The 14167-nt window shown below is 42.0% G+C and overlaps 1 protein-coding gene across 2 annotated transcripts in view; it reads left to right on the top strand.

Moving 5' to 3' along the window:
* Positions 1 to 14167, top strand: part of LOC133399721 (tetratricopeptide repeat protein 28-like) — a 176622-nt gene that overhangs the window by 106261 nt on the left and 56194 nt on the right. For both annotated transcript variants that reach the window (XM_061671465.1, XM_061671467.1), the window contains 3 exons: positions 4437 to 4584; positions 9745 to 10017; positions 11675 to 11805. In XM_061671465.1, the coding sequence (XP_061527449.1) occupies positions 4437 to 4584; positions 9745 to 10017; positions 11675 to 11805 (552 nt within the window). The remainder of the gene's footprint in view (positions 1 to 4436; positions 4585 to 9744; positions 10018 to 11674; positions 11806 to 14167) is intronic.

Raw genomic sequence — 14167 nt, forward strand, 5'->3', positions numbered from 1 at the left:
CTCTAGTTACTTTAATTCCAAAATTGATTTTGCAGGTTGAATTTCACATTTTGTGGAGAAAGGTTTTGAGACACGTCTTCAAATGTTCTATTGGGCAAGAAATATGGAACGCCTAGAAATGAATTCATCTGACAATTCTATTCTTGTGAAAGTGCTTTTTTTTTTTTTTTTTTTTTTTTTTGCTCCATTACAAAGCCCCAGTGCACAGAGCAAGGTTCATAAAGGAATCGTTGGTGGAGTTTGTTGTGGAAGAACTTCATATAGCTCTAACCTCAACCCGATCAAACATCTTTGGGATGCACTCAAACAGAGATTATGAACAAGACCCTCTCTCGGGTCCAACATCAGTGACCTGACCTCTGACCCAACAAATGTTCTTCTGGATGAATTGACAGACACAGACACACTCCAAAATTACAAAAACAGTCTTCCTCAAAGAGCATCCCAGGTTATAAGAGGGTGTGTACACTTGTGCAAACCCATTACCTCAGTTTAGTTTTACTTCCCCTCTCGAAGCGATTGAGTTGTTGTTGTTTTTTTCAATTGAGTCGTACAGGTTATAGGTCACAGTAACGGTGGAAAAACCTTCTAACGATTTACCTTGGTCTTATTTTGTCTATCACAAAAAAAACTGGCATTTGAACAGAGGTGTGTAGACTTCGTACATCCTGTTGTCGCATGTATCGAATGCTGTTTTTGTGAGCATCCATTGTGCTTTGTTAACTAAATGCTCTCGGTGTTTTGAAAGCATCCTGCTTTATGCCAAAGCACGTAATGTTAATCATTGCGCAAATTATTGAAGATGTCTGACACTGAGGGACAAACAAATGCAAATGTAGACATGCTCCCGGCACTTGAGGACACCACCGTGGCTGCAGCGTGCTCACGATGAGCCTACGAAGTCAGCGGGGACATCTGCTGAGACATTAATCTGCTAATAGAAACGAAGCCTCGAACCGCTTGTCTTGCGCAAAACTCCCAAACTTAATCTTGTCAACTTTCTGTTCAGCTGCTCTAACTGTGGGCTTTATTGTGTTTTGTTGCTCAAGAAAACTTCTCCATGTTTAATTGTGCATTGTAAAATGGAATTGGGAGCATATGAGACGGTCCTGTGTAGGTTTATTTTCTCTCTCTCTCTCTCTCTCTCTATATATATATATATATATATATATATATTTAGCAGATGCACACAAGTATGACTGCTTTCCCCAGTGTGTAGCACAGTGTACCATAGTGAATTACTTCATTTTTTTTGCATCATTTCCCTCTTCCTCCTAAGCATAAAGACATGAATATTTAAAGGTACATCAAACAAGCATTCATAAAATATTAAAAGGCTTGAGAAACAAGAAAAGCTTTTATCCTCCCTCTTATTGGTTTGTCTTCTTGAGGCTCTCTCTCACTGTAATAATACACGCATGCGCATTAGGATCCATGAATTTTACCCACGGGTGACAAACATTTCCACTCGAACGTCTTTTCTGTGGCATCAACACAGGCAAGGCTGAGAGGCAGAACGGTTCAATACCTTTCTGCTGCATTATCGAACGTCTTGCACGGTGGATGTTACGCTGCACAAAACGCACAACGCGTGCATGACAATTTTAGTAGGCCCTCATAATTTGCGGGGAGAGAGTGGGTCTCTAAATTTGCATGCACTTTGGGGGGATTGTTTTTGACTGGAGGAGCTGCATCGTACCGTTCAAAGGGCAAAGCCGTCTCCTCCGATGCTGCCTTTCGCTGTCTAGCCAAGAGCTAGCTGTGCTAAGCGCCGTAGAAACACCTTGAAGCAGCTGTGTTTTTAGAAAAGATCCTGTTAAGCATGAATTTAAAAGAGGGTTGTGTAAGGCTTGCCCACCCCCCACTTTTTTTTTGTTGTTTTTTTTTTAAATCCTGATTGCAATAACATACCCAGTCTGTCGGTGGTATTTCTGCAGCTTTGTTCTTTTCTACTATTTAGGTGATTTTCCACTGCAGGAAGTCGGTAAAGTTGCCAGATGGCTCTAACATTTACTGGAAGGCCGCTCGTGAGGTAAATTCAAAGTGTGCCAAGATGAGGACAATGTGGAGGAAGCAGCAAAAGAGCAAAGCGAAGCATACCAAACTGCAACAAATCAATCTTGGCTCCCTATGCATTGTTGTTTTTAGCTTTCGACTTTTTTTAGGCAATTTTTCAACAATGTATATCTTCAGCTGCGGATGATCAGGGACCACTTAAAAGTACGCAACCTTTCCCTGATTGGGTTATTATTGGCCCCTCTCCTGTGGAATGTCACCTTTTCGCATTCTTCAGCCTTTCATTTGAATGTGGCACTTTCACTTGGCAGTTTCCAAATTAGTATTCACGTATTGTAATGTAAATGAATTCAAAGTGATCTATGTTTTATGAGAAGGGCAGCTTGAATTGATTTGTTGGATTACGCTGAAGTGGGAATTTTGTGTGCGCGCGTGTATGCTGTGAATGCAGTGGGCGATTAATGAAAGAAAAAGCACATTTTACACAGTTATACGGCACCTTGATTCTGTCATATTTGCAGCGGATGTTTCACTTATGCATTCATTCTTCTGCTTGTGTTTGCAATATTTTAATGCAGTCTCCCCTTTCTGAATTCTCTTTAAGTGTCTGTAGCAGAGCACAGGGTAAACGAAAAGGATGCCAATTTTTGTTTGAAGCAAGTCTTAGTTTATGCATCTTTTTTTCCCTCTCCTAGTCAGGGAACGCCACTTGAGAGAATAAAGGCAAAGACCTCTTGGAGCGCATATTGTAGGCTAAATCTAATCAAAGAGAGAAGTCCTTTTAAATGTCTTTTGTTCCCTTGGGCGGAACGTTTGTTGGCCTCTCTGCTCCCAGCAGTGCGTCCTGCCCAAACTCCACTGGCACCAGATGCAATTATTATTGAGCGACTACCCTGTCTGCCCCAAAACCCCATATAATCACAATGTTAGGACAAAGATTAATGCTCTGCATCACATTTCTGTTCTCTTGCCGTTTTCAATGGAGTTGTGATGCAAGTGAAGGGATATCGAACTGTTGAGGGGGCAGCAGAAATTGGTGGTCAGTGCCAGTGGGCGGGGAGAGAAGGAGGGGGTGCTCGCATTGGAAGGAAAATTAATTACTGGTCTGTATAAATTCAATGTCATGTCTCATTTTCGTTAATCCCCCTGCCCCCTTTCACTCTCAGGCTTTCTAACTTCCTAACCGAGAAGCTTGTAAAGACTAATGAAAAGAGCTCCTCGACGCTAATAGCAAATTAGCCCTTGTGTCACTTTTGGAGCTGCTGCAGGGACGACGAGCATTGTCAAATTGTTGGCTGGTCCAGCCCGTCCCTCATTTTCCTCGCGCTTTACTGCTGCAACTGTGTACTTCCAGCGCTTTTTACAGAGACAGTTTGCTGGGTTTTGGGAGGATTTAGTAGTTTGGCTTGAAAAGATAGAGCTGGATAAAGTTCAGTTCCTCTGTACTTCTGTTGGTAAACTCGATTACAGTCTAGTATAAAGACTCACTTGGCTGAGGACATTTTCTTGTTTCTGCTGATAAGTTAATGAAGCAACGTGATCCCTCTAAAAGCAGCACTATTTTATGTTCAAGCTGTATCATTTTCCACAAAATCCTGTTATAACTCCTGGTTTTCTCTTAAAACTGATATATGTTGACATCAAAGCTAAGGTGGGAGTTGAGCATGTTATTTTGATGAATGACATCATAAAGTTAACTAATTAAATTGCATTACTTTTTGGTCCAATCATGTACAATTCTCATGAAAACGGGAGATTATTCCATCTGCATTTATATATATATATATATATATATATATATATATATATATATATATATATATAAATGCAAAATGCAGCCTTTCAAGCAGTTTATGTGCTACTGAATTATTTTTCTGTCAACACTGTGACTAAATGACAAATGCAGGTAATTTCTGTCTGATTCAAGAACCAAATCAAATATCCTACTTTGCAGCACTGGTACACTCCTGAAGTGAAAAATACAAAATGTGTCATCACTTTCTAACTTTGCTCTTAGAAAGGGAAGTCTCACTCTTCCGTATTTGTGGACATTCTTCATTGAACCATGGGCTATTCTCCTTTTTCTCTCACTTTTCTTCAAGCACAGCCACAGGGTTGTCACTGCTGTCGTTATGCGCCTGTCCTTGCTCGCAAAAAAAAAAAAGAAAAAAAAAAATCTAAAATTACAATTATTCCCAAGGAGGGAGCAAGCCTAAATGGAACTCATGCATAAGAATAAGAACAAAAACCCCGGTGATGTATCTGTCAGCATGGTAAAAGAAGAAAGAGGGGGCAATCGCCTGATAACTGCTTATATGGTATATAAACAAAATGGTGTGCAGTGAGGGTGTCTGGTAAGATTAAAGTTTACAGTATTGCCTGCTGTGACTAAAGTTTGTTGCCTTTTTCTCTCTCAACAGGCATACTTCCGACAGGGTGTTGCCCTTCAGTACCTTGGTCGCCATGCCGACGCCCTGGCCGCGTTTGCCTCTGGGCTGGCCCAAGACCCCAAGAGTCTTCAGCTCCTGGTGGGCATGGTAGAAGCTACCATGAAATCTCCTCTACGGGGTAAGAAGCTCACGAGCATGCCGTTCACGTATGCAGGTGAATGTCAGTCGACGTCTCTGTGTGCTGAAGGAACCCGTCGGTCCGTCTTGTGGTCGGCGTAGATTTTGTCCCACAAGTGCCAGACTGTCTCAGATTATTCTCCTATTGTGACAGTCAATAAGCACGTTTGGCTGACTTTACCTGTCGCTCTTTACTCATTGTGCGGCGAGGCTGGCTCTATCTGTCTTACGACTGACTGGTGGTGTCATGTACTTCCCCCCGCCTCTCTTAGGCCTGACGCCTGCAACTTCAGCGTATCTTATTGTCAGTCGGATCCGTCTCGCAGATAGCCCGTTATCTTAATGAACATCCAACACTAATGCCATTGTGTGTGCCTGGCCCTGACAAAGCAGTTTCCCTAGAGCTGAGTGGATTTATAAATAGTGTGCTCAAGCCAAGACTGAGACTAAAATGTGCGCTTTCTGTTTATGCATCATTATCGTCCAACCGGACTGACCTAACTGCATGAGTAATCAGCGTGAGGCAGTCTAATGAGGCTCTAAACAAACCTGGCAATGATTTCACTTCAGATGTCCACTGCAGTGGAATTTAATATGCTTCAGATCTGCTCGGACCGAGTCACCCTGCATCGGCGTCGAAAATTCTCATCCTAATTTAACTGTAACCAGCATCCGCATCTATATGTGACCATGTCAAAATGTCAATTTAACCAGGAGATCAGTGGCACAGATTGACTTCGTTTGGTAAAAAAAAAAAAAAAAAAAAAAAAAATTTGTCGTGTTTGTTCTTGTGCGAGGAAGGTATTTAGAGGCAATTCAGTGACTAAAGAACGGAGTGCCCCTTTTGAGTGACGTCAAGTACATACACTCGTAGCTGCAACCAAATCAAGAAAATAGCTTGGGCGCAAGTCCAGACTGAATCATCGTGGACAGGAACGAGTCCTCCCTGTCGGGGCGACCAGGGCCTTTCAGTCTTCTATTTGTTTACCGTTTTCACCGCAGGTTGGCGCATCCAGCTACGGACCTCTTCCGAGGTGTGTTGACGAGATGTTCGCTAGGTTGAAGGATTAAGAGCAGTGATCCTCTCAAGAAGGCTGCCGGTTGGCCCACTGGGACTCGAATCAATGTTAGGGCTGTAAACAGGGAGGATAACCAGCGTTAGCTGGCCAACGTCTGTTAATATGTGAAAGATAGGCCACCGCCAGCAGCACCATGTCCTGCCTCGTTAAGATCCGGACTTTACGTATCCCGTTCATATTGACTGCAATTAAAAAACATGAAACCTTTGGAACTACTTACTTGAAAAACACTTAATTTTATGAATCAAATATTCAGTCTAAATCAAATATACAGTATAAAACCAAGATGCCTCTTTTAGACATCAGGTAATTGTAATGCATTAGCCATACTTTACTCCTTTGGCTTGCAACTAATTTGGAATTGAACCTGAAAGTTGTACTCGCTTTAATCATTTAATCATTCATAGCAGTTGTAAGTGTAAACACAGCTAAACTCTCCAGTGTGTTTTATCCAGCTTGTTTGTATTGGGCCAAGAAAGAGCTGATTGTTTTTGTTTTGTTTTTTCCTGCAAGGATGTTTGTACTATGTTTCTTTTGTCTTTCTGTAGACAGCCAGCATGTTGTAGACTTCCCAAAAGGTGTTTTAAAAAATTATATAAATATATATATACACACACACACATATATGCCTCACAGCTTGAATCAGTGACAATTATCAAGACATTTTTCTTGAAGGACGCAATATGGCTTGAGTTGATCAAATCTTTCTTGCTTTACACGTTATCATATGTATTTCCCACCAATTCTTACTTGAGTCACTGTGTCACAAAGAATTCAGCTCACTCTTTCTGACACGCATGCCTTGCGTCAAAGTTTCTGCTTATTATACCAGATGCACGCAGCTGTTGTGCTATCATGTGTCTCATACAGTATTTTCCACAACAAAGACCTCGCACACAAGTGGAAAGGAGAGTGATGTCGCCTCCAATGCTTTTCTGATAATTGTGGCAGATTATTTTTTTTCCCCCTGCAATGTTTCCGCGTGGATCATAGAACGAGCTGTTGGCCTTTAAAGCTATTTGACGTGTTAGAGTAGGACTATAATTGTGTGGAAGATCCTCGTCATCTTGATGCCAACGGGCCAGAAATGATGCAAAAGGCCCATTGACAGAAAAAGTAAATATTGTTTCCCCTCAAATGCTAACAATTCCACACAGATCATCACTCCAGATAAACCATTTTGAGAATGGTTTCACACCTATTGACTCAACCTGGATCGTTTGCCATTCATTATAAATGCAAATTAAAGGATTGTCTTTGAAATGAATGCTGTGCCCCGTGTTCATTACACTCCAAATCCCCTGAAGTCAAATCTAAACCACAACAGGCGCATCAGAACTGGCATTGACCTGATTTAATGCCCACCTTCCTAAACAGGTTTAGAAATGTATTTTTTGTTTTAATCTGTATTCCCTCACGATCGCAGATGGTAGATTTACTCATGAATCTCAATTTTTGTGAAGACAGTTTAATAAAGCCGAATTGCTTTACAAAGTTGGCCTAATTAAAGGGAGAGGCTCTTCGTCTCAGCGCTTATAAACTTTTTTTTAAATGAAAACATCAATAGTTAATCTTTTTTTCCATTCAGTCATTGAGTAAACTTTCTTACAAGACTAAAGCGGGTGGAGGGGACTTTTAATCAGGAGTTTTCATTTTGCCTTCATATCGTGATGCAGGCCCTGAGGAAATGAGACAAAATGATTTCTGCAACTTTTTTCTTTGCAGTAAAATCGAGCTCAGTTTAACATCATTGTGAGATTTTAGCAATGTTGCCGTACTCTCTTAATTGGCCTCATGAGGAATAGCCACTATCTTGGCTTTGAGGTGTTTTGTCTCACTGCACCGATTTTCATTTGCCTAAACCAATCACCTACAGATAACAGTAATATCTCAGCGATAACCTAATGTTCATAAATGAACCTGTGCGATATCACAAATTAGGTTACAGTGATCAAAATGAATCTCACTGAGCAAAGATGTAAAAGTCATGGATAGGTGGTCCTACTTGATTTATCATTTAGCCCCCAATTTCTCTTTTGCCTCATCATTTTAGATGCAGCAATGCTGTGTATACTATATGCACTATACATGATCCTAATGTGTGCAGAATTGTCCTTATGGAGTTTGTAAACCTTTACAATTTGACTGTGTGTTCGTGCGTGTGTGTTTTTTTAGCACCTGTCTTTATGTGAAACAATCCATTTGGGGATAGTCATATGTACCCGTTCATGAATATCACAGTCATGACAACGATTCGCCCCATGCTTAATTTATGACGCAGCTCTCTGTGTCACTTCTAAAGGCAATTACAAACCATGAACGCCTTTTATTATGCAACCTCGCAGTGTAAGCGCGACATTATGCCAAGCACCTAAACAGCAGTGATGTTCTTCAGACTCTTCGGTTGCATCTCATCTTGTGTACGTGTGTGCAAGTGAATCCTGCGTCTTTGGGTGGCTGTGTTCCAATAGCATGAGTATGTTTTTTTGTCCCCCCCGCTGCAAAATACTGATGCCAAAGTAGTTATGCAACGGGAAGAGTAACGATGACCAGGGGTCCACATACATGTACACTGAATATATTAAAACCGCACCAGATTCATTTGTACCAAGCGTTTTGCATTTCTTTGTGTGGGCGCAGAGATGTAGACCGGGCTCGAGTAGTGTCGTGTCATTCGCGAACAAACGTTTTGAGTGAAAGTACTGAATGGAATCATGAACTGATTCCTTCTTTACTCAGCTGAGTTGAGCTCGGCTGCGAGCATCTGCTTGCTTGAGAAACTAGCCCACAAATGGCGACACACGGCGGCGGTGCCACGCAAGTTGGGGGTAAGTCCTCTTAATAGTAAAACCTTAAAACAATCAACACGCCGCCCTAACTTGACGACTGCCGATGCATATAGTGACGCTGAATCTTACTAAGTCCAGACTTTTCCTCACCCCTGAAAATGACTCTCCTTATTGACTTGTTGATGATCTACACAGACATATTCCGAGAAGAATGAGAACTTCTTCTCTTAGCACCCCTTCTTTTTAAATAAGTCAAATTGAAGTAGAACACAAATGCAGCTGAATTATTGTCTTGTGAGGTACACGGAGGTCATGTGACAGCCGCTGTTTTATCTGATGTCATAGGCGAAGTTCAAAACTTTTGTGCCGTATTTTAATTTCAGGAGTGTTCTAAGCTACCTTAGCATTTTCATCTTGGCCATCAAATAAACATGATCACAGGGAGCAAAGAAGCCCAAATGCTTCGAAGAAGAGTTCAAACGATCAAGTCCATGCTAAAGTACAAAACATCCTTTCAATGGAGACCTCAGAGCAGAAAGGCAACACCTTCAGAGGTCACGCTGTAATAAGATTCATTTCATGTACATTCCATGGCAGTAACAATTAATATTCCTACAGATACATATGGATTTAGTTATGAGTCCGTTATAAGCACAAACATCCAATGAAACAAAAGCTGCGTTCCGTGATCGGCTCGTTGGATGCTGGTGTCTGCCAGAGGTCATGCAATCTGAAGGGGCTGCGAATCCGCAATCCCTTGCGGCCCGCCATTGATTTATGTCATTGTCTTTTCAACCTCTTCAAAGGTCACCTTGTGTGTCTCTGCTCTGCATCGCTATGCCTCTACCACTTGTGGAACAATTTGCATTAGTTTCCCAATCATCTCGACTTCATGCTGCCGTATTCTCTCATTCTCGCATATTTACTTCATGATTAGCTACCATTGTTTCGACTCATTTGTACTGTTTACGCAATACAATTGTGAAGCGCCTGGCTTTACGCTTGTCAGGCCAGGGTCGAGATACCTGAAAATAATTCATACACGGTAATTAGGGTTTTAAAAAAAGTGTCAGTGAAAGCTGTCACTCAGTGAAGAAACAGAGTGTGCTTATGGACAGACACTATGCAGCCAGTACTGAAAGAATGCAAAATTTGAGCAAACATGTTACAAAGTTAACAAAGTTGTACCAAAGCCAGATATTGTTGTCAATCAGCATGTCAGCACAAGGTTAGAATTTGGTAGTTTTTCACAGTCTGCGTCTAATCCCAGTCTCACTCATGTTCCTCCTGCAGAGTCTCTAGAGCCAACTTATCAACAGCTGCAAAAGATGAAGCTGGACAAGAGTCCCTTTGTGGTGGTGTCTGTGATCGGCCAGGAGCTGCTGACAGCTGGCCACCACACAGCTTCTGTTGTAGTTCTAGAAGCAGCTTTGAAGATCGGCACGTGCAGCCTCAAGCTGCGTGGCTCGGTCTTCTCGGCCCTCAGCAGCGCCCACTGGTCTCTGGGCAACACAGAGAAGAGCACCGGCTACATGCAGCAGGACTTGGAGGTGGCCAAGACCTTAGGTAAGAGGCCTGGGAACGAGAGGAATTGACAAACAAACAAACAAAAAAATCTTCAATGGTCAGCATGTCCTTAATGTTTTTTTTTATAGTAAACCCATGTTTATCGCGGGAGATACTTTTGAGACCCTTCCCCAATAGGTGAAAATCCATGATAGTGGAGTTTTTTTTTATATAGCCAAGCTGTTTAGCTGTCACACAGTTGACAGTTACTGAAAAACTGATACATAAAAAGAAAGGGAATTAATCATTGCATGAATATTTAGACACTAAAATGTTTACCCAAACCATCGTAGTTTGTAAAACAAAAGTTTGCTATCTTAATTTTAACATCTAATGGAAAACACCATAGATGGGCTAATGGAAATGAGGGTCAATGTTATGGTAAATGTAAACCTTCAACCACTACTACAGTAACACACATAGCAAGACAAGGTACAAGGTGCTTTTATTGTCAATTCTTCAATATGTGTAACACATACAGAGGATTGAAATTACGGTACTCAAGGGCCCGTGGTGCTACAAATAATAACATCAATATAAAAATACAGCATAAAAAGTTATTCATTGAATGTGCCCATATCAAAGACGACATGTAATAGTATTCACAGGCATTTAGTCTCTCTGCTCTGTGGGAACAACTGCCATTACTGGAGTGTCGTTAGTGACCTTCTGTCTCTTCTTCTTGCTTTCAATTATGTTGCTTGTCTGGACCTCAGTGCTGCCCAGCATGTTGTGGCACAATGTGGTACTACACTCAAAGCAAGCAACTTAAAATTCAGACTGTTCTCTATACCGTAAAAACCAGTCAAATCCATCCATCCATTTTCTGAGCCGCTTCTCCTCACTAGGGTCGCGGGCGTGCTGGAGCCTCTCCCAGCTGTCATCGGGCAGGAGGCGGGGTACACCCTGAACTGGTTGCCAGCCAATCGCAGGGCACATAGAAACTAACAACCATTCGCACTCACAGTCATGCCTACGGGCAATTTAGAGTCTCCAATTCATGCATGTTTTTGGGATGTGGGAGGAAACCGGAGTGCCCGGAGAAAACCCACGCAGGCGCGGGGAGAACACCAGTCAAATCGATGGCTTAAAAAAAGTGCGATATAGCGGGGGTGTGAACAATGAACCGTAATAGTAATTTGAACTTTGGGATGGTTAGTAACATTTATGGGCAACTAAGAGCTAAAACTGCTTGTATGACACATCAGTCGAGCTAGGTTGAGGCTTATATGTTTAAAGCCTTGTGCTCGTGAATGTTGCACAGTTGTACTTGTTGTCCATAGTACAAATCTTTGTTAAGAAAATGTTTTAGGGAAGAAAACAAAAGAGACTAACCTTACATGTCTTAGCCAAGCCTTTGCAGATGTGAAAGTGGCATTCTCAGGTTGCTCATGGACACTTGCACTTTACTTGGTACGTGTCAGTGAAGCCTGTCTGTTTAGATGAAATAATTCATTTCATCTCAAACCTGGGGGAGTTGGGTTTAACACTACTAGATGTCAGGGAAACCATTCTACTGTGGAGAATTTGCAACATCAATTTTTCCCCTCTAAGCTTCACATTACGGTTGAACACCGAAGGCCAGAAATGTTCGGAAACACTCTTGGCTTTGTAATCAACTGCTGCCCTGAGGATAATGAATCCCATTCATCTCCAGGTGACCAAACAGGGGAATGCCGTGCTCATGGGAATTTAGGCTCGGCATTCTTCTCCAAAGGAAACTATCGTGAAGCTTTGACCAACCATCGGAACCAGCTGGTTCTCGCCATGAAGCTGAAGGACAGAGAGGTAAGAAGCACACCCATAGTGACACATTTCCAAATGGAAAAAGCTAGCTACCTTTACAAGATAATAACTAGAGGTGGGAGCAGCATTTTCCCCAGAGTATCTTATCAGCTGTTTGTGTGGGATTGTGCCTTCATCTGTCGTAGCTTTTTAGAAGGGACATGAAGGACACACAGATGCTGCTGCTCTTTGTCTATCTAGAAAGAGGTATTGAGTTGGAATGAAGGTCACGTTGAAGGACGGATGCATTTCAAGGGGAGGGCAATTAGATGATCTTTTCGTCTTGCAAAACTTTCTTGCATATACAGTATGTTGCACACAATTCTATGATTCATGTAGAAGTAAATAAAGGTGTATTTGAGGATATAATTCCGGAAAATGAAGTTTATTGGGCATCGAGAGAGAAGAAAAACTGTCCTGTGACGTCCTCCGTCCTGCCCGTTGGCCTTTGTGGTCATTGTTGGGGGTTGACAGGTGCTTGTATTCCAACACAATTGCCATCAGCCAAGGAGAAGAATGGCCTCCATTTCCCCTTCATTCCTTATCCTTCCGACCAGGCTGTGGAGTTTGCTTGTTTGTCCTTGCTGATATCACGAGGCATTTAAACAGTCCAGTCAAAGTCTGAACAAAGCAGCAGGACAAAACGTGAGATGAAAAATGAGATCAGAGGTCTCATCGACATCTCCCCATTCCACAGTTTTGGGATATGTGCAGCGAGATGTATGATTTATGGCTTCCGAGTTTAGATTGAGTAACGTATGAAATGTCCTTAAGTCTGTAGCAGTCAATTTCTGATTGGTTTGTATACAGTATGCATCCAAGTAGCCAGTATGCACATGTTGCTTTTTTGTAATCCGCACACATGCACCCGCTACTGAGATATTGAGCAAAAGCGGTGATCTTGAATAGTTGACTCATGTAATGTCCCGATTGGCCTCGTACAAGCCCGGCCCCTCGTCCCTGCGCGTTCCCCCGAAAGCCCGCCTAATCAGAGTCATATGTGTGTCACACCACCTGGCCTCGCGCCGTACACGCTGGAGCCTGGCGGATAGCTCATTACGGCTGGCTCTGTGTTTTTGTTGCTGGTGAGGACTTTTTATCTGGCCTTTTTGAGGCTGAGGTCACTTCCTAGAGGCCAGAGGTGGGGATGTTGTTTCTGACTGGATTTCCAGGACATGTCTACCTTCCAGTGGACAAAAAAAAAAAAAGAGTCTGAGACTAGTAGCACAGATCACTGTCCATTTGTGATAGCATAATATATAATGTAAGCTTTTGGGGAAGTGTGGACTGTTAAATGAAATAAGCAATTGTTTTATTATAGTTGAACACTTTTAAAAATAATGCACCTAAACCTTTGGACTGTTTACATTATGAATTTCAATGTGTCATTTGCAACCTAAACAAAGTTTTCAGATAGACATCTAGGTGTCTAATTCCTCAACACGGTGAGGTCACTTTAAATCAAGAAGTGGTACCATACCCGGCGTTGTATAAAAATCAGTAAAGTTAACGTGCGTGGGATTGCTTTCATCTGCTGACAAAACACTATAACATCTTCAATGGGGACAACAACGGAACCATGTAATGAGAAAAGCAGGCCTTATTTGGCCAGCAATTGTGGCATTGATAGAGCAGCACAAATTTCATCAAGAAATAGAAAAGGATACGTGTCCAAGCTCTAAAGAGCAAACAAGATGAGAAATAAAGGAGGGGCGTGTAAAGGCTGAGCGTAAGCGCTTTGTCAGCCATGACTGCGTGCTGCGGGCCTAACCAGTGAGGTCATAGAGTTAGTATTTCTTTAACTTGTAGCCTTTTGGATGTATCGTCGGCAGCTCCCAACATAATCACGCTCCCGAAGACATGTTAGTCTTTTGTTGCTTTTTTTTGTTTCATCCAAGTTGTGTCAGCATCATTAACAAAGGTGAATGTGAAACAAAGCTCTTAAGATTGTGTTTCTTGCGAAACTTCAAGTCGTCTTGTCTGTATGCCTGTGGCGTTTTCATCTGAAATAGTAGGTTTAACGAGAGCGAGGTAAACCCCTAATTTTGGGTGTGAGTATTTAGGAGAAACTGAGTCGGGCTGACGGCAGCGCAGTCTCTAATTACTGTATGTCTCATGTGATGTTCAAAAGACTCAACAGCTGACTCCCCCAACCCCAAATTAAAATGGGAATCACAAACAGGGAAAAGTACAAGAGACAGAAACTTTCTTTCTTCATTCACTCTGTCTCCTACAGACAGGCATAGATTGTTTATCTATGCCTGCTCTCACTTCATCTGCTGTGATTAATGTACCCAAACTTTGCTCCTAACCAAGTGACACAGACTGTTTTGTCACTGATGTTTATCTTTTGGCTAGTTTGAGG

The sequence above is a fragment of the Phycodurus eques genome, chromosome 3 (genome assembly GCF_024500275.1).
Source record: "Phycodurus eques isolate BA_2022a chromosome 3, UOR_Pequ_1.1, whole genome shotgun sequence".
Classification (NCBI taxonomy): Eukaryota; Metazoa; Chordata; class Actinopteri; order Syngnathiformes; family Syngnathidae; genus Phycodurus; species Phycodurus eques.